General features: G+C 30.3%; 1 protein-coding gene across 1 annotated transcript in view; it reads left to right on the top strand.

Annotated features, from left to right (window-relative positions):
• The first annotated feature begins 20156 nt into the window (after positions 1-20156).
• LOC131840977 (actin-histidine N-methyltransferase) overlaps positions 20157-23170 on the top strand; it is a 41894-nt gene continuing 38880 nt past the window's right edge. The window contains exons 1-4 of the mRNA XM_059189198.1: positions 20157-20612; positions 21046-21267; positions 22153-22241; positions 22796-22935. Of these exons, the coding sequence (XP_059045181.1) occupies positions 20312-20612; positions 21046-21267; positions 22153-22241; positions 22796-22935 (752 nt within the window). The 5' untranslated portion in view covers positions 20157-20311. The remainder of the gene's footprint in view (positions 20613-21045; positions 21268-22152; positions 22242-22795; positions 22936-23170) is intronic.

Below are 23170 nucleotides of genomic sequence, written 5' to 3'. Positions count from 1 at the left end.
ATATTAATGTCAATTATGAGTTTATTTTATTCAGATTTTTTTTTTATCTCAGGACAATTCACACAGCGCCATCTAGACCCACGTTAAGCTACCTAAAGCTTGTGTTATGGGTACTAGATAACTGATACAAGTACATAGATATTTTTTTTTTTCGTAAATACATACATATTATACATGGAAAACACCCAGACCGATACAAACAATCATACTCATGAATACAAATGTTTGTGCCGTGCGAGGAATCGAACCCGCGACCATCGGACGTAGGGAATGCAATCCCGATCCCGCGGGATCCCGGTCTCGCGAGATCTCGTGTAATTTTTCGGGATCAATCCCGACGCATCATCATGTCTTGTATGGATCGAGATCCCGTTCGAGACGACTGATGCAACTGAAATGAGAATGTTGAGGCGGATGTGTGGTGTGAAAAATGGATAAGATAAAAATGAATAATTAGAGGATTATATGGCACCGGTGTCAGAAGGTTGAAGAGTAATCGTCTATCAGATATTAATACGGCAAAATATTTTAAGAAAGATAATCGAAGATGACTGGTTATAAGGGCAGAGGAATGATTGCAGAAGATTTGAATTTAACGTGCTGCACAAATAATAAACGAAAAACATATTACAAAATAAATGGGATAGGAAGAGATGATGATGAATCGACGCATCATAAAAGTCCTTTTGCACGTATATCCACGTCCACGAGCTTATAATCAAATATCGTAAAGAATCTACCATTAAAATACGAAATGGATTTGTTTGAATTTGCAGAAGATGAAACTATTAATAAATCCTTTGTTTTTAGAAGAAGGAGTCATTTTCAAAATCCTTTTTTCCTATATCCACGTCCACGAGCTTAGAATTAAATCTTATTGTTTGTTTGATTTACCTGAATTTACCTACGTTTTTTAATTTTTCAAAATCACTTTTTTCAATTCCTGATTATTATTTTTTGTTGGTAAGATTAAAGAATAAAGGTTTTTATTTTCTTTCGAGTAATATGTTATTTTAGTTAACCTCACTATCACAAACAAGCAGTTATTAGCTTTTTCAGTCATCTGAATTCAATATTTTTTTTAAATTTAGACGGGATCCCGAAAATTCCGGGATTCCGCGGGATTGATATTTCTAATCCCGCGGGATCCCGAATTTGCAATCTCGAGTCGGGATTGCATTCCCTAATCGGACGTAAAGCGGTGTGCTAGACCGCTAAGATTTATCTTATTGGACAACTTCATTCAGTCATTAATTATCATATATGTACATATCTATACCTACACAGCATTTAATTTAGTTTAATTTTGGATTAAACGATTATAATATTTGAATGGTGAATTATTCGTTAATTGTTGTCTTCTTCGAATCTTTTTCTTATCAGTTATGAGTATTGTGAGTACTTAGAATTCTAAAATAATCAAGTAGGTTTACTGTATTTGTTACATGGTTTTTTATTTGATATAAAAGTGTGTTTAAATACTAGTTTTTATTTATCTTTTAAACAATACAAAAGTATTTTGGTAATTATGAATAAATAATAAACAAATTGTAGCAATTTTTAAGAAATTTTAAAAAGATTTCCCTATGTTTTAACAATACCTGATTATCTATTAAAGACATACCTATATGATATCTTTTAATATTATTAAAAGTAAATATAAGAATGCATAGATTATTTTTAGATAATATCGATGTTTTAATACTTCTATAGTTCCATAGATTAGTATGAAATTTCCTGTATTTTGGGACAATATTCTCCCACATAATTATTTACAAAAATGAGATACTCTGTTTTACGCCAGTTGAACATAATTGATTTTGGTAATAAATAAAACTCTGTTGTAAATAAAATAATGTTCAACTTTGCAAATATGTTTATCTAATTTTAATTTACATATTGAAGAATAACAAATTGCCTACTAGGTTTATGGTCTGGAATAATAGACAATGTGTTACCAATTACTTTTTGCCAGTACAATTTTAATACTTAATTAAAATTGCTATTAAAGTAAACAGTACAGGGCAGATGCTACGCGAAGCGAATGATGCTGATATGCAATATAGTCACGGTACTAACTAATATGAGATCTCTCGGCTTCTAAGAGAATTGGTTATGAATTAACTTGCTTATAATACTACACTTCATATTTTATGTATGTTTGATATATTATTACTTAGAATTGACATGTGATTTATTTATATATACCATGAACATATTGTAAAACTGAACAGACACAGATACAGGCACATACAGACGGACAAAACTAATAAAACACAATCTAATTTCTACTGATTGTGCTGTAGTTATTGTCTAATCTAAAATAGGTACTGGGAATAATCCATTGTCCCATATAATTTGTTTATGACAAATAAAATTGATTACATATACTAGGTAATATTATCTTATCTGTGCATAAACCGTACTTTATTCCAATGGTGTACAAAAAAAGTAGATGAATAGTATGTGTTTAGTGATGGCGTAAACATAGATTTAATTTTCGATCTCAATTTAACTTAACTCATGTTAGTATTAACATCGCGCATACAGCCATGACGCGCTCGTTATCCTACTACGGGCTGTGCGCCGTCCAACATTGTGCATCTGTGGCACATTACGTTTGCGAAGGAAAATATAACACTACAAAAAATGGCTTCTTCAGCAGACATACTAATAGTCTCTTTCATCTCTTGTGCTCCTAATTCCTAATCGATTATGTCTGCTAATTACTTCTAATATAATAAACTACTTATATACAACAAACCTGAACATAAATACAGCCTCTAGTAAGATACCTTACAAAGGTAGAAGCATTCTGAGTTATACGCAGATGATTGTTGTCTAAATTTGAGTATCAGGCAAGTGTGAATTTAAAAAAAATACAGCTCTCATTAGTTAGTGTAATGACTACTTAATGCTTTGATGTTATGTCAGCGCCAACCAAAAGTGAGGAGCCCCAGAGAGACAGAGATTGATTTAAGTTATTATCGCAACTCTATGTGTAGTTTAATACTTTACATAACAATTATTCACAAAATTAGATACATAATTATAGTATGATTAACGAAGAAAATTTCAAGAAAATTAATGGTTCATGAAAAAGATTCAATTTTTATTTAAATATATAGAAACTTGCAAAATTCTATCATCGTAAATTCAATGGAATTTATAATGATTGACTTATTATGGGGTGATTTTCAAAATAATTGCAAGTTTAATACTGAATTGGATAAACTATGTGATTAGACTATAGAGACAACTACAGATGTTAAAGTATCAAAATTTGTTAACTATAATGTCTTAAACTGTTTTTGTTTTACTTTTATCAATATATTCATAAACTCTAAAGTGTAAGATTTCTGTGTTTCTTTTTTAGTTCTGTAAATATGTATCGATTTTGATTCCAAGTACTTAGTGATTAGCGAAATTTTATATAACGAAATCTGTGAAAGCTGCAGTTTGTTTTATTCTATTCTATTCTAATAAACTGTTCAGAATAAACCATATCTATTTTTTAATATACATTCCTAAAACATCATATCAATATATTTTAGGTGAGTATATTAATATAATATATATATATGTATAATATACACCTATATCTTAAAATTTATTTTTACGTATTAATATACACGTAAAAATAAATTTTAAGAAAAGTAAGTAAAGTTTTCTTTCTAAATAAATACGGCTGAATGCCTATATATTTCGTATATGATATATCTTAAGTATGCATTTCCGGGTAAACTACCTACTTGATTGTATGCTAAGGATTCGGCGCCAGCTCCTATGACAAGGAAGTGACAAGATAGACGTGATTGTTTAATGAAACTAGTATTAAGGTGTCATTCAAAGTGAATCTTATGAAGGTGTTTTGAGATTATAACAAACTGCGATACGCACATTACACGCCGCATATGAAGATTTACTTTGAATATAATCAGTATTTAAACATTTAACATTATATTATATAACTGTACATAACACGTAGACATAATATACTGCACAATAAAATATATATACCTATAAATATATATATATTTTTTAAATAAATATGTAGATAACTCTTAGAAAAAAAATTAAACGTGTCCTGGTATGCGATAGGTATATTACAAATTTCATTACTGTATGCAAAGTCAAATACACAATACATTATATATATAGTAGTTCTTAGAAATTGTAATATATAATACAGATATCATAATATATATATATATATATATATATTATCTTCATTTTTATGGCAATATTATATATATAAACGGTGTTTATTGTATTGTAAACACCCGCTTGCGTTAAAGATTTACGCTGGCGGGGCACCTAGAGGATGGTAAGATGAGCATGAAGTCAGGTTAGTTAACCCTTGGTGACAAATTCACAAGGAATTAATCATGATGGTTTCCAGGGGGAACCCAGTAGATATCAACCTGACAGTACATTCCTAGCAATTAATTAATTAGTCCACATTACTAACAATCCCCTTCCCCCCTTAAACGGTGGTTACCACGTTCTATCAGGTAGACTAGTAACTCGTAAATCACACCCTTCAACCAAAACAGCTAAAAAATTGTTTTTTGGCTGCAATATTGCGAGTAATTGCGACGTAAATGAAAATGATTACTTTGTACAGATGTTACTAGTAATAAAAAAAAACTAACAAGCATACCTTTAGCATAAGTTGAATTATATGCATCTACAAAATAAGCCTGTATAAAAGAAATAAGTAAGCATGTAGGTACCTATATGATCCACACAACTCTGTCGTTGAGCACGCGACAACTTTTCACAAAGAATCACAGTTGTATTTCAGTTCACATGTCACTTCAGAATTGATGTCCTTTGTTCAAAGTTGTAAATCTAGCGGCGACAGAGGGTGTTGCGTCTCTATCGTTAATAACCCAATGTCCCATCAATAAAAATAACCAAATGTTGAGAATTTCTCACTGGCAACACGTGCTCCCTGATAATGGGGAGACATTAAGATTATTTGGTATTCAAAAATATTAATGGCCTACTGTCAAGTTTGAGTTATAACAGAGACAGAGAATAAGTTCTACAAATTATTTCACATAATGGGATTTTATGAAACAACAATCTTGTTGATGATATTCCATGTTATTTTTAGTTGATACAATGTTAAAGTATTCATTATTTAGAATAAATTTATACACTTACTACAAACAAAATGATTCTTCGAGCCATGTGTAATGTTCTGTGCAAGTTTATAAAAAAATAATTTAGGAAGTGGTGGTCGAAAAATACTTAGCCATTCATAGAAACAACAAAAAATAATTAATATAATACAACTTCACGAATAATACAATTTATTTGGCTTGCATAAATACACAAATAAAGGTGCACATGGCAAACTTAACTATATATCTAAGTAAATTTTAGTACTGTACTTCTAAATTACATTTTTTTTTTTTTACTTTAACTTTTATACCTGCGTCGTATTATGTTTGTAATGTTTTGTTTGTTTCATGAAATAACTTTAAGAAGTTGTCAATTTTTGTATGATATAATTAATTCTACAGTCTGATCACAACAAACCTAAACATATACAAGCTATAGCTACAAAGCAAATAATGAGTACCATAGTTTACTTAACAAAAGTAGTAACAATATTTCAAATTAACTCATAGATGATGAAATAGAACATAATAATGGACATATAAGGATATTTACTAAATTGGTCACTCTTCATGCATCTATTACCAGCCAAAGTGGATATACATTTTATCCACATTATTAAAATTTACTTGATATATGTAATTATAAATAATTATATGTGTTATATAATTGTTTAACAAAATATTTTATTGCTTATATTGCTAGACGTTTTCCAGAAGCTACTTTGATCACTTCATTCATCCTAGAGTTGCCAGGAAGAGATCGCTAGCAATAAGGTCACCTATAATTACCTCTCTGTATTGCTCGTAGAAATAAATTGTTTTTATTGTTGATTCGTATTCCATAACTGCTGCAAATCAAAATTAGTCCTTACTTATAGCATTTGTGATGCAAAAATGTGAAAGATTTCTGCTTCGAAATTAAAATAGACCAGATACAACTAAGTATTTCTTTATGTAGATGGAATGGCAAACAAGCTGTCAGCGGACCTGATGATAAGTGGTATCCACCGCCTATACGGACTTCATGACACACGTGACACTCATGCGTTGCCGTTCCAGAGGACCCAGATTATGCCTCTTATCCTAGAATTTCACTGAATAATCGCAGAACATACAAATCATCAATAATATCTTAAGTTCTTACTTCTGATTACTGAATAATAATAAATTAATTAGTATAACAAAAGGACACGGCCACGTCGATTCTTCAATGAAATCGATTATTCTATACAACCTGTCAATATTTTGGCATTGAAGAACAGGTAGCTCTCAAAACAGACTATTGATAATACTTTTTTACATTTGCCGTGTGAATCAGCTTCTATTGTTTCATCTTTAAATTGATTCGGAATCATTATTCTTTTTAATCGATATATCAATTGTATTATTGTTGCACTAGAGAAATAAAATGCTTGGTGCCTCTGTCTTAATTGCATGAAATCAATTCTGTCAATTAATTCAATTTTATTTCGCTTAAATTAATTAACTCCATTGTGTAATAATAGATTTATTTCAGCTTTTTGTTATTTTATAGATTATATTATTAGCTGCTAACCGCATCTTCGTCTGTTTTTTAAATAAAAGTAAGTCCGTCCTTGTGATACGTCTTCATGTCAAATTTCATTAAGATTCATTTAGCCATTTAGTTACTAAAATATTTTTCGTATTTATAATATTATTAGTTTACAAAACATAATAATTTCAGACTCGGTAGCGTCATGGTCTAGTGTTTTTCTACTCAGTTAGTTAATCTCAGGATTGTACAAATTTATACTCAAGTAAAATAAGTTTATAATAAATCTTAGGTTTATAAAAGAACATTATTTCTATTGTTTCATTTGCTTCTTGGCTAACAGTTAAAAGAAAACCACAGATTATTTATCTGTAAATGATTTTGCAACTAAGTACTTTTTTATTACACAGTTCAAATGATAGGTTCTTCTCTTAGACTATTAAAATTTTATTACAAAAAAGCATAATGCTAAACTCCATGCTGATCCGATTCTATCCTTATTCTTCGCTGTGGCCACGTACCTAATATGCCATTAGAGTCGGCGGATCACTATTTTGTCATTATATAAAAATTATCAATTAAGCATTTTCTTATTAAATAGGTTCTGGTGAACAATATATATATTATTTTCAACCATTATTTTATAAATTTAACCAGTAACCGCCGAATAAAAACTGCACAAAATTAATGGTAAGAATTATCTCGTTCTCGTCAGTTTTCAAAAAGAAAAAACAGCATCACAATAGGTTCTTCGATTTAGGAGAAACGATGCCACAGAATGACACACAGATATCTACCCGGATACGGCAAACTTACATTACCCTCTTTTACGTCGAGGGTTAATAAAGAAGAGCTTCCTTTCATTGCATTCTGTACCGGCATATCACTGGCGAAACTGATGTTTCATATTTCTTTGAAGTCAATCAATGAATAAATAAAAATTTTGCGCGACAGTAATAGTCGTTTTGTCGTATTTAGTATTAATTCTATTAACAAAATATATGTATCTTAAAGAACTCAATGTTCTATCAGTTTAGTATACCACCATACAATTCTATATTACACCTTCAATCCTAGTTCAATACAATCATTTCTATATTATAAAAGATGGAAGGTTTTTTAAGTATCTTGAGTATTTAAAATACAATCAAAGGACTTTCAGACGTTTATAATTTATCTAGTACATGTAATACTTAGAAGCTTTGCTTAGACATTAGACAACACATTAGATAAAAATATAAAAAAATAATCACATCAACTGAGATATTTCATGCTCCAAACTAATATGTAGAAGAATATTACAAAAAACACACAGTATATTTAAATTATAAATGTAAAATGCAAAACATAAACATACACAATTTATTTACCACAGATATGAATGGGATGCTGCTACTCAGTGATCAATTTGCTCACTGGTTTTTAGTATCCGTCATCTGAATTGTCCAAGGTTTAATTATTTATATAACGAAATTCTATCTTTAATATTTTTTTTTAATTTATACAATAACATTGATTGAAAGCTACAGAAATGACTTTCGATGTTTTAGAGACCTTCACAACTCGAAGGTGTTAATTCTAAACAATATCCAAGGTCCATTGTCTAACTGATTAATACGACAGCGTTTACAGAAGAATTATGTATGATAAACATAATAATTAACGCGTCAATTGAGTGCGCATAAATTGGCGTTTGTTAAAGTATATAAACCGGATGCGACTGAGAAAAATTATGGATTTATAAAAACTAACTGGAAGTTAATAATACGTTTTTAGCATTTATCTACCCATAATTGATTACTAATTAGATATTGGTACTTTATCGTAGTGAAAACTTCGGTTTTAATCGACACATGTTCCAAATCATAGACACTTAGATATAATAACATTGTAAAAATGTCATATCTCAACGAAGTCATTTATTTTAAAAAATAGTACACTTTGCATTTACTTTTGTGCACAGTATCAGAAACATCATTCTTTTTGTGTATAACAACTGACATAAAATTGTTTTGTGTACGACATTAAATTTACAAATATAATACTTCTTTCAACCACAATCAGCTCATTTATTAGGCTTCTACTTGTGTTTCTATTCTTTATGATGACATAGAAATCTATACTAGTATCAAATTATAAGATCCAATGCATGCCTGTTTGTCTGTTTTTTACCTTTTGAAGACTAAACTACTGAAAATATCTTATGAAACTTGATCTCAAAATGTATTGCATCACAAGGGCGTTTACCTCAAAAATAATGTGGAAGCGAGTGTAATAGGGAGGAACGGGTAATAGCTAATATATGATAATTACATGTAATATGTACAAGATATTGTTTAAATATTGTAATAGAACGCAGTTACAGTACTTAGCTCTTCGACTGTCGCAGTTTAATAATTAATATTATTACTCAACGTATGTAATCAGACAAATTGACTTTGCATTTAAAATAGTTCGGTTCTCTTTGATACGCAAATCCGACTGTAAATTAACACAACAGAGATTTAGAGATTGAACCACTTAGTAAAATATTCCATTGATAAATAAACCTGCATTAAATATCAAATATTTAATATTTAACTAATTATCTACAAGGCAAAGCAAGGTAGTTCCGATGACTGTCGTTTTGTTCTAAAGGTAAATAACATGACTATGCCGAGGTCTCGTAAAAAGTATATCTATAGTAGTGGATTCATAACTCAAAGTTTATAATATTAATTCCAAATTTGCTCTTAAATTATTGTTTTATTTATGTACCTAATTCTGCAATTTCATGTCAAAGAAACTGATAGATCAACAAGATCCGGTGGTGGTACCCGATAGTAGTAAGCTTCGCCTATATATAGTGGTGGTGTACCGTAAGGTAAAAGAAATTCAGGACCGAATGTTCTTAAATATCAATATTATTGAGTAAATTTATTACTACCTATACGTTAGATATAGGTATATTACAACCTATATAGCATTAGGTTTTAAGCAACTGCTATCAACTGTGAACTCTTTGCAAATAACTTTTAAAGCTTTACCTTGCGAAGTCGATTTTTGTGCTTATAATCCTTGACATTTAAAGTGAATGAAGAGACGCTACATAGCCACACATTATTAAAACTAAATATTGTCGGCTGTAAGCTCTTGTATGAAAAGTATTAAGTAGCGTGACAAAAAATAATTTATTATTTATTTAAGCTGTTTAAATATCACACAAACATTTTGCAGAACCTTAAAGATTGTATTGATTTGAAAATAAATATTTAATTCGATTTAATTTATTCACAAATATGTTGAATCATGTATTACATAATAAATACAAGCCGATGGTAAACGTGATACATACAGATGACCATCGTGTCGTAAGCTTTAAACAAACATGCTAGTACAGCTGAGTATTGAAAGTTATACATCTTCTATCATATATTATATTTCAGGACAATTCACACAGCCCCGTCTAGTTTCAAGCAGGTATATTGGTAACCGAAACTATCGGATATCCGATATAAAAAATATTCGTAACCGTAACCGAATCCGAAATAAAAGTTTCGGATAATATCGGATAGGGGCGGAGCTTAATTGAGACACGTTATGTAACCATTTTATTAGCAATTTTCTATTTTACTTTTGACTTTTCTTAAAAAAATAATATCTGTAACCGAAATTAACCGAAACTAACGGATAATCCGAAATAATTTCATATCGGCATTCGTATCCGTATCCGGTATAGTAATCATTCCTATATCCGAAACCTATCCGTATCCAAAATTTCATATCCATAAGAAACCTGGTTTCAAGCTAAGAAGAGCTTGTATTATGTTTGTTGCTTGTAGTATGCTTGTATTATTTGTACTAATATGCCGATTATATGTGAATATATAATATTCACCTTTAGTGATAGCATATAAACCAGAGATATGGAACCAGGAAGTATAAAATAGAATAAGGAGGACCATACTCCCACGCAGGCTCAGATTGTGGAATAAACTAACTGCCGTTCTCTCTAGAGACTACAGAATAAGGTTTTTAGAGAAGTACCCGTAGTATACGGCAACTCTAGTGTTTCGCCCTTGGTGTTTCAGACGTCCATAAGCCACTGCGATTGTTTACCATCAGATGAGCCGCATGTTTGATTGTCACTATGGTATATAAAGAGTCCATATTAAACTCTTTTGATAGTATCTGTATTTATCATATAGACAAATTTTGTAAACAGATCATTTCATATCATAATCAAAATCATAATTCCGCAAGTATATGACGTTGTATCAATAGATACTACCAAATAATATAAAATCTTGAACTATAAAAATGGTTGCATTTAATTCTTATTTTTATATTGATATCTATATATTAAAATAAATCAGTCATCGTGACAAGACCAGACAAGCCCCATAAAACTCTATCTACCTGTCCTATATAGTGACGCTAATATGTGTGCTTAAATTATTACTTATGACCTAAATATAGAGATATGTAATAATTTACACATTACAACTTGAATTGGCGTTTTTTTTTCGTAAAAATAAATGTAATAAAAACACACAACGTCTATTAGTTATAAATATCTTATGACAAACTGACTCATACATACCTATGTACATAATATAATCTGCCTAACTTACGTTACCATTTTTTTATCTAAGTAGGTACCTATATATAATAATAGGAAATACTTTTTAGCTTAATCTTCTACGTACTTTAAATTACAACAGCACTACAGACATCACAAAATTAAACACACATATTTCATCTCATCATGTAAGAGAAGTATAGTGCAAAATAAATCCACCAATAGTAGAATAACCACGTAACCTTTGTACAAAGTCGTCTTTTAGGGGACACATCTGACTTTACATACTTGAGCCGCCCAACAGATAGCTTGGTAAGATGTGTTTCGGTTAGAAAATAGGGCACAGCCAGTGAAAATACAGGGTACGAGGCATAATATCACAGCACCAGGAAGAAGGAGATTGTTATTAATTGCTAGGAATGAAGTATGTCAGGTTGTTCTCCACGTGATTCCCTCTTGAAACCATCGTGATAAATTTGTGGAGAATTTACCACAGTGTGATAACTGGCCTAATGTTATGTTCGTCTTATCATCCTCCACTAGGGCACCGCCAGTGTAAACCGTTAGTTAAACGCAGGCGGGTACCTACACCATTCCATTATTATCCATTAAAAAAATGAAAATAATAAGACCTCCAGGTGATATATCCGTGGTAATGTTTATATGTAAAAATGACATTTGCCATGCCGTTTATCTGTTAACTATCAGTTGTTCCGTCTTGAACTTCATGTTATTGAGACAGCGCCGGTTTTATAATTGTTATTGTTAAACTGTTGTACTTAGATATTATAAACACGAAAAATCCATATCTATATATCCAATAATTTACATTTCAACATAACTAAGTATTATATATTTAATTCTATTTTATTACACTCTATAAATACAATCTTGGAACTCTACAATTTACAGAGAAAACAGCATCATTCCGTGCCAAGTAAGTATTAACTAATGTAGTCTGTTTAATGCAAATACCTGTAGAAAATCTATATGGTTCAAAGCAAAGTTGTTACTGCCACTTTCTTGGATATTTTACCATTCATTACAATAAATATGGATAGGAAAATATCTAGAACTGCTGGAGTACGTGGGTGACACCTTGTTTGATAATAACGATTGTAATATTAAATTTTCTCCTTGAACGGGGGTCATATTACACCGGAATTGTGGGGGATGATAATTGCAACGCAACACGACCAGAGTGTATCATAGTACTAAATATTATTTATCATTGTAAACGTCAGATGTACGCTAACAAAATGATTGTTTACATTATTGCGGCAGTAGTTAGTTACACGGTTAGGTGTGATGACTAAAGGATCACCATCCCACGGAAAACAGGACCTAAGAAGTATGTAACAGACATTGGCCGTGACTCAATCCTTCGCTGATGTAATCCTTCGTAATTGATTCGATGATTCGTTCTAATGTTCGAATAGTGATTTCGTGTTCGAATAAAAATGTCGATAAAAAAAGAGCTTGTGTTATGAACATTATGTAATGATATCCAATATTTTTTTCATTTACTCTATCCTAAATCAAATATAAAAAAATGAAGTTAATCCCTCAAGAAAACACTTTTACAGAATAATTATATGTACATCAATATTCAAATCACTTTTTAACCAACCTTGTACAAATGTATATAAAATAGTTTTTAAATAGTTATTTAATAATCTTATTTAGTAAACGTGACCTTGCTTCAAAACAATAAGAAGGTAACCTAATACGTATATTTAACTTAAAAGTACGCAATATTGTTAACCTTTACAAAATAAAATCCTGATTATGACGAGAATTTATTCGTATAATGTATTCTCGGCATAATACTAGCCCTAACACGGAATTTCCATATAATAGAAGAATTTACACTATCTAATATATTCACTATAACCTGACATCATAATATACATAGGGTCAAACTTGTTAAACGTTAACTTATGTTACTTAAAATTCAATCCTTGAATATACACCCTAATAGTACCCTTAAGTGTAATACAACACATTAGCGGATGTTTCTCTTTCTGTTATTTCTGTTCTGCAAACGTAGTATAAGACGCCCCGCAGCTAGATGGAGCGACGACATACGTAGGGATGCGGGTAGTAACTGGAAGAAAAGGGCTGAATATGGTGCCCAGTGGTGTGCCTTAGGAGAGACCTATATCTAGCAGTGAGCTGCTGATGATGATGATTGATATTTCTGCATCCTACCTATATACTTATTCACCCTCTTCTTAATTGTCTATAGATGTAGCTGAACAAGACCATTTTTACAATAAAATATACTACATACTGTGCCATCTACGGCACACCTCATTCTTTGTGACTATTGACGAGACAGTATGCTTCTTATGTCCGGTATTAGAATAATTTCCGAAGATCGAAACGCTTATGAACATACAAAACTCTCTCAAATATGTACCTAAATTAATCATAAATAGAGAATAAATGTAATCTGTATGTACTGAAATATTCTAGAATGATCGATAGATATTTTTGCACTGCACTCACGAGTCGTAAGTCGGATTCACGCCGTCACGAATTAAAAGCGTCATTCATGACGCTACTACCAATGATCACATCATTTGAATAAAAGTGAATTTAAATACTAAGTAATACATAATTATTCATTAAATTTATTATTTGTATTATACTGTTAAGAGTTTTGAGAATTGTTTTTGTGTACTTATCTATTTCATTTAGTAATATTTATAAAATATTATTGTAAGAACAACTTGGACAACATCTTTGCACTACCCTGAATTATATGCAAGAGATCGTGAGTTAAAATCTGATGGAAACAAAAAACTTTGCAACTGATACACAAAGTTTTATTTAATGTAAGACTGATTTTCCTTTCATATTACACTGCACTTTTTAAAGTACAAATAAACTAAAATAGAGATAGTGTCGGCAATATTGAATAGATCTAGAAGAAGAGAGCGCTATATTAATACAAGACAAATTAATTACATTCACAAGAACAGATCTGGAATCTAGTTTTTCACTACTGTAGTCGAGATTGTAAAGTTTTCAAAAATTATTATTAATTCTTTTTGGGCAGTTTACGTTGTATAGGTAGGTATTAGTACTGTCATTTGGATGGTTGTACCTATCTACTATTTAGAACGAACCGCGTATGTTAAAATTCTTATATAATACAATTCAATCTTTATTTATTTATAATTTATACAAGTATAAGTAAGTACACGCACCTCTATTTGTATAACTTAAATGAGCTAAATCAATAATACTTATTTATTAACGTACTTCACGTTCATTATATTCAATCACATTCGACATATTATTGAACCATTTTTTTGTCATAACTATTCATGACTTCATTCTAGACATTATTATTCCAGCTAATAATTCATCGAGGAAGCTTTTCGATGTCGCATCCTAAGTTAGAGTCTGGTTACTATTAGTCATTGATGACTACAATTGTATAAATTAATAATAACTAGGTATAACATTGTTTTTATTTTGGTTTTCCAATGGAAATCTACCGAGGAGGCAGACTTTATATGTCTGTCTATGTCTTATGTGCAGACTGTAGCGTGCTTTGTCAGCTACCAAACGGCTTGCTTTGTAAAATGTGATTCGGCTAATAAAACAATGAAAGAGGCAATACTCCATACCCTGTTTAGGGTATGGAGCAAAGAAGCCTTATTCCTTATTAGTAATGGTACCCTATGAGTAGTAACTACCATGAGTGTGACTGATATCACCAAGTTGGCAGTAAAAAAAAGTATTAATGATAATAAAACCCGAATCATTATACTCTCTATTATCAATAATAGTATATATCTATTATCAATAGTAGTATAAATATTAGGTATGTTTAATTAATTAGGCGAAAAATAAAAATGTTCTAAAAATCATCAAACAATACGTATTGTTTGATGATTTTTAGAACATTTTTATTTTACAAGTGGTACGTATTTGGTACATAAGAATTTTATATAAATGTCAACTGAATAAGGAAGCCAACTCTCAATGCAGCTCAAACATCATCTACGTACTTATATAGGTAATGCAATTACAAAATCTATAAAAGCAACAATAAAATTAATTGAACAGGTATGTTATTTACGCATTTATGCCTACTTAAATTAAATTCTTTGAAGCACTTAACCGCCTTTAAACGGTATAAGATATTAAGCTTTGCATAAAGTTCACGCGTCGCTAATATATTCCACGAGTTCTGAGCTCATAGCCTGTAATAGAATTCTCAACCAGCTTAAATGTTTCAACGCATTATAGGCATTAGACTACGCGGAGAAACTTTAAACCTAACCTAGGTCTAGTGCTGACTTCATTATGAAAGGTGTTTCGCATAGGAATTCTTGCGATTCGACATGCCACAGTACCCGTATATAAAATGGACAGTTATGTTTATATGATGGTTCTACAAATAATATATTATTATTATGTGAATGATCACTAAATTATTTTTTTTAAATAATTACATTGGATGTTAAATGGCCGTCGCCTATTTACTAATATGATAAATTTTTTTGGTCTACTCGAATTCTGTTGGCCACAGGCAGCTGGTCTTTACAGCTTCGCCGGACGATATGGGGCGAGTGCAGATGGCACTCCAAAGCCCTGGAAAGATTTATGAAGCGGCTGAAGGTCAATTCCCGTCTGACGGATACTACTTTAGTCTTAGGGTACTGTTAGGGGTTCAAACCTCGACTCAGTCCGTCGTAGTTTGAATTGGACGGGAGGTTGAACGGGAGATTGATCGGTGGGGTACATGTACGGGTATGAAATGTACCACGGTCATCACGTTAGCATATGACGCCCGTTATAACACTCCTGCGTTGCCACTCTATCTTGTAAATTCAGCACTTCTTACAAAGCTGCTTCTCGGATAAAATAAGTGAGATTTGAGACACAAACGACTTTTTACAAGATCTACCTCGGAACATTGTCTGTGTTAAATGGCTTTTTATAGCACCAGGTTGCTACCGAACATACGACGCATCTGCGTCTACAACAGCAGAGATATTGCAGATGTAATCCTAACTTGACTTATATATATATATATATATATATTAGCGAGACTAAAGAATTGAAACTAATGTGAATACCTGACTGATTACAAGTACAAAAATAAAGCTGATATGTCTAATAGTAAGTATAATATTAACACTTTGTTCTTAAAAATGTCAAATAGTATCATAATGGGACTGTACGATGCTAATAAAGAAGCAAAACTAAAGAGTTCAACGAAAGGGAATAAACCATGCATAATTACTCAATGAAAATACTAAATACTCATTTAGTGATTTCCGTACATAATTAATATTTTTTTACTAATATATTTTGTATATTTAAAACTCTACTTATGTATACAGTACGTTCGATACATTCAAATTATCCAATTCATATTACAAGTCTGTAATATTTCAATTATAGTCTTATAAGGAATATTTAAAAAATATATAAATTTTGACTGTATACAATGCCACTGCTATTAAATGACTTTTAAACAGTATTATTGTGCAAGTTAAAACTTGTAAAAGTGAAAACCGTTACATATGAGATTACTATCTCATATGTAGTGTGAACATGTGACAACTCTCGCAGTGTGAACCACTCTAGCATTATCTATACAAAGGAACCTAAATATTATGAAGCACGATAAAGGTTTGCGAACAGTAAACCTTTTGTAAAAGTAACTCATTGCCGAAAAGTTAAACATAATTAAATTGAAGGTTTTTAAAAGCAGAGTTTCAGTTCCTTTCTGTTGGCATATGAGTTTTTTGTCAATAAAAATTGTATAGGTATCGTAAATTAATGATTCAAAGCAGATTGTTTGTTAAATATATATACATACGTAGACAGTTTCCTAAGACAAACTAATAATTTCATAGTAATATTATAAATGCGATAGTTTGATTGTTTATAACCATTTCGTGCCTAGATGGCTGAATGGATCTTAATTACTCTTGACTTGTAGACAGATTATAATGCGATAACGGACAAAGTATTATCTTTATACAAAACCCGGGTTGCTGCATCCGTTGCATAGAAGCATACTTAATAACTTAAGCGTACTGAATTTGGGCTTTAAATATTATATATACCAACTACATATTTTTCATTAACCATGAATGGTGAGCCTATGATGATATTGTGGCTATACATATATTTTATTTATATAAATATAGCCAGACTTCGCAAAATAATACAAATGTTTAACGTACAAAAGAAGTATTCTATCCATATTTTTAGTTGTAAGCTAAACACATATAATAAGTTTACTCGAATCAATTGATATGTTAAAAGTTTTTAAATCGACATTTTACGAAACCAAATCTAAGTAGGTGGTATAAATAGTAGGATGCATGGGTTTATGGTAATGTCCAGGTCCATGATAATGAAAATTAGTGGTTCCATTACTAATAATCACAGTTAATAGATGATACGAACATATCGACCTCCATGCGATCCATGAAAACAATAATAATAATTAATTACTAGTGCTTACCATATTAATCCATTAACTAATACGATAGGTAATATCTAGTACATAATAATAATGAGCTAAGAAAATGAGACAACAGTGAAAATAATAATATTAATAATTGCAGAAATATTTTCCTTTTTAATTTAACAATAATGGTAAATGGGTGGAATATCCACGGACACCAAAACCATCATGCTAAGTCTTTGTACCTCTCATGTGTTGTTATTCCGGAAAAGTATGACGGGGTGTTATGTCCTTTTAATTTGGAGGGGGAAGGGGGTTGATACTAATGTGGACTTTTAACCCCATTGCTAACAATGTACCATATCAGGTTAACCTCCACGCGGTAACCCCTGGGAATCATCGTGATAAATTCATGGTGAATTTGTCACGATGTGCTAACTGACCTGATCTCATGTTCATCTTAACATCTTCCACTGGTGACCCGGTAGCGTATACCGTTAGCGCAAGCAGGTGCATCCCATTATCATCCATAAGACCTATTATTTCGATGCCGCATCTCACCCTTAAACACAGCAAGCTGCTTGTCGGCAGATATAAGACGCCTAAATGAATTTAAATAAAATATATGCAATCTTAGTTATTTTGACATCGTAATGCTACTTACCAGATGAAACGTTTATTATTTAGCAAATAAATTAGAGGGCAATTCTTTCATAATCCGAAATCTGGGGCGGTTTCAAATAACTTTTCGAGGAACAGAGCGCGTGGCTGCCAAGTGAGCGCGGCATCATTGCCACTGCCAGACAAAGTTTAACAGTCAATGTCTAATCGACTATGACATTGTCTCGTAACGGACGATTTTAAGATAAAATTATTTGTTTGCAACGCCTTTTTAATAAATAAATAGAGCATGTCCCACAGCGCCATCTAGTATACCGAAGTAAAGTACAGCTTCTAAAGTACTAGGAAAAAAAATAAGTTAGAACACTAAAAATAAATATAGTAACATTTATAATACTCATAAAGTATAAGTTTAAGTTAGGTTAAGTTCACTTTATTTGTTTAATTTAGTTTTCCTTACAAGTTAATCTCCGCCCTAAGAAGCTTACAACACAGCTACCCATCCAAAGGCAAAGGAGTCATCCCAGAAGCCCCAACCTTCTCTCCCCTAGCAGGGAGTTGTGTCAGTTATAAGGTTAGCACTACAAATGCATCTTCTTATGAATAGTTACTAAGAATAACCAGATTAACTCAAACGTAACGCAAACATTTTATTTTATCTTATTTATAAATCGATATGTTTATAAATAAGATAAAATAAAATGTTTATGTGGGGATCGAATTCGAGACTATCGGACCATGAGGCAGTAACGATAAAAATATATGGGTGTATTATTTTTATAATACCGATCATGTCTGGTCAACTTCCACGTGGTTCCTCTAGTAAAAAAGATGGCGATTTTATTATATACATACTCGTAGTTTCAATCGTTTCTCAATTTTTATTAATTCATAGAATTGGATATATTATTCTTAAGCTACTGCGATTTGATGTAGCAGAAGTTTTATTAATGCTGTTAATTCGCTGAAGAACATACATATTTTTATATTTATATTTAATACTTATAATGCATAAAATGTAATATTAATGTACATAATGTACATATAGATTTAATATATATGTTTACGTATGTATGCAGCGTACATTTATAATGTTTATCTTCTTTAACTTGTAAACAAGAGTTTTAGGCACTGCATTATAAGAAGCTAAAGGTTCTGGCTTCCTAATGACGCTCTTCAAATTATAAGGGGAGTTAATCCCATACAAACAGCAAGCTCGCTCGTGCTAATGCTGGGTCATTTCAAATGTGGCGCAATTACGGAGCAGATGTTCAAAAGTTTGCATGGATAATTTATGTTATCTGTAATATTAAACTAGCATGGTTAATTTACCGACCTTGACCTCATGCTAATCATAGTATCACCTACTGGTACGATGTCAAGGTATACCTTTAACGCAGACAGATGCACACTTCCTTTATCATTTGTTATTAACTAATAATAATAGGTACATAAAACTTCGTCTATAGATTATGTCACAAACTATATAGAGATATTATGCATGATAATGTCACATAATATTGACGTAAAACATTCTAGAATATTCTAGCTATTTCTAGCACAAAACTTTTTATACTAAATGCTGTCCTTGACTTGTACCTTAATAGTCGATCAATAAAAATTAAGCAATTACAGAAGGAATAACGAAGGAAGCATTTAACTTGATACTTACCTTGACATAATTAAATTAAGCAGGAAACAATAAAATGCACTTTAGTAAAAATTGGAATACTATAAATAAATAAAATAAAATATTATGAAAATATGTTTGTATATATTCATTTCTTTGCCTATTTAAGCAAAAAAATAATATTTTAAGTGATTGACTTGTCACTGACAGCCATTGACTGTCAGTTTCAGTCAGTAAGTAAAGTTCGTCTCATCTTTCATTTTACTTCACTTTTAAATGGCCAAATATTTCAAATTTTAAAACTATTTATAGTCTTTTTCTCACGTTTTACATTTCCATAAATCTCCTGTTAACATACATTTTCTTTATTATTAATAGCCTATATTATTGCATTACTATATTCAACAAAATGGGGAGAAAGTCACAGTCAAAACTAAGTTCTAAGAAGAATGATAAAGAAAATAACAGGATAATACAAAAACGCAAAGTGCTTGCCGTTCTTGTGGATAAATTACTTCGACTTTCAAGCATTATAACTCAAGGCTCTAACATTGCGAACAGTTGGGAGCATTACAAACAAATTGAAGCTATCATTAAAGAAATTATAAACATAGAAACTCATTTCAATACTAAAACTAAACAAAATCCACGTCACTTCAACATAGAAAATTTTTTGAAATGGTTAAATGAAAATGGAGCCATTTTTGAAGGTAAAAATTCTTAATTATAGTTAAATTATTATAATGATAAACATAGTATGTATTTGAATTTGTAAACTATATGTACATGTAACTGAACATCAAGTCTTATACGAGTTTTATACTACAGATGCATTATCATCATTATTATGACTAAAGTGTTGTTGAATGTGATACAAGACCCGTTCCACTTTTGGAAATGGGTCTTTATCACAAGGGTATGGTAAATATCACATATATGCAAATGTATCCAGATTCAATTTAAGCACACAGTGCAATATTTAGCCTTATTTTTATCATATTTCTATGTTCAATTGCACTTTGGTTTTAAATTAATATATGACAGTAAGTCTAGAATATAAATTGTATACAGTTTCAATACAAATTATTCTAATTACTTACGTATTTGTTATTGTACATACTTGTTTTTTTTTTAATAAAACAGGACTGGAGATAAGTGAATTTGAGGGCTATGAACTTGGATTGAAAGCAACCAAAAACTTCAGCGAGGGTTCCTTATTGCTGATGGTGCCGAGTAAGCTAATGTTGACTGAGCAGAATGCCAGGGAATCTGAACTGTCACCTTTTATTAATGTGGATCCACTCCTTCAAAACATGCCCAACATAACATTGTCATTATTTTTATTATTGGAAAAAAATAAACCAGGTAATTCTTAGTAGTTAAATAATTTATAGTATTTAATGTTTTTATACCAGAATGGTGGCAAACAAATAAGGCCCATATGATGGTTAATGGTTACTATAGCCTTAAACAGTACTAGGCTTTGCATAAGTATAACTTACTATATTTCAAATTGGTTTGGTACTTGAAGTTGCTGATAAATAATTATTAGAAAATATATTTTTCTAATTTTGTGTATCATAATAAAAATTAAAACTGACTTTATTATAATGTTCATATATTGGCAAGATAAGAAATACTGTAAAATCATATTGCTTCAATAGTTTGTTTCCAGGAACTATCAGGACTCTACTCTTCTATTTTAAAAAATATACTGAAATTGCCTATTTGGCCATTGCATAATTTACCTAATTACATTATTAAAAGTATTGATGTATTAGTTCAAATTTAGAATGACTACCTTTTATTTATTTATTTATGACTAATGCACCTTACAGCATTTGTTGTGGATCATGAGTAATACAGTACTACACTTGAAATTAATTAAACAATGTAAAGCTATTCTTAGCACCATAGTAATATAAACTTATTTAAATTAGCAACTACATAGTTAGAAAATAAGATCACACTTATAAAGTAAAATTATTGTAATTATCATATGAAATTATAGTAAAATCAAATACTACTGCAATGTAGTAATAAATTTAATAAGCCTTTATTGAGGAAATACTGTATTACTGTAAGTGTAACAGTATATTACTGTTGATTAAAAACTTAAAAGTTTGCCTTTAGTGATCTCTGTATCATTATTTTTTATTTATATTACATGTCATTTAAATATATATATAACTAAAAGATTACTATTTTAAATAATAAAAAAACTAATTCATTGCTTCTTTATAATTTCAGATTCTTTTTGGAAACCATACATTGACATTTTGCCAGAAAAATACTCCACTATACTTTATTTCACTTCTGAAGAATTATCTGAACTCAGGGTAATATTTTTTTAATTTCTTATAAATAAAAACTTTGGCTGAAGAAAACACTAATAATTGTAATTCTGTATATAATCATATCAGTTTTAATTTCAATAACTGAACCTCTTTAAAACATATAAATATTTTTATTTGTCATAGTTTTTCATTGATCAAAAACAGGTATTTATTTAATATTGCAAGTAAGATTGGACCAATAGTATTCAAAATATTAAAACTGACCAATAAATGAAGTTCTGCCACAAAAACTATAGCTAGAAAATTGCATATTCAACTGATAATCATATATGTCCATTATGTTCCTGTAAATATATTGATACATACCATTTTTCAAATATTATGTTGCATGATTTTCCTTAAATATATGACACGTTGCTTATTCAAGTGAATTCATGGTTAATATTGCCACTATCAATTCATACAATAAAAACATAAGTTATTTATTGTACTTTCAATTGATTTAGATTCACTCGACTTAGGGTAACATTTTAATAATATGTGAATGCTGTTATTGAATATTGTTGTTATAATTTGTTTTAATTCGTTTTTCACAGCCATCTCCAGCCTTTGAATCAGCCCTAAAACTTTATAAAAGTATAGCAAGACAATATGCATATTTCTACAATAAAATACATACCTTGAATATACCAGTCTTAAAAGATCTTCAAGAAATCTTCACATTTGAGAACTACAGGTAAGAAAGTAATAGAAAAGTTTCAAGGTAAAATTAATGTGTTTATTTAATTCTAAACTGAAGATATGAAATGGGAAAATATACAAAAATTATATTTCATATTTCACATTGCACTCGCATAATACTGAAGATCAAAATTTAGCAAAAGTTAAATAAATTAAAACCTAAAAATAATTCATAATAGGTAAACATATAGAATTTCATTTGCTTTAAAATTTTAATATTATTAATAGTT

Source organism: Achroia grisella, unplaced genomic scaffold (genome assembly GCF_030625045.1).
Source record: "Achroia grisella isolate CSIRO2021 unplaced genomic scaffold, CSIRO_AGI_Agris_v1 utg152, whole genome shotgun sequence".
Classification (NCBI taxonomy): Eukaryota; Metazoa; Arthropoda; class Insecta; order Lepidoptera; family Pyralidae; genus Achroia; species Achroia grisella.
This window is presented reverse-complemented; position numbering and strand designations above follow the sequence as displayed.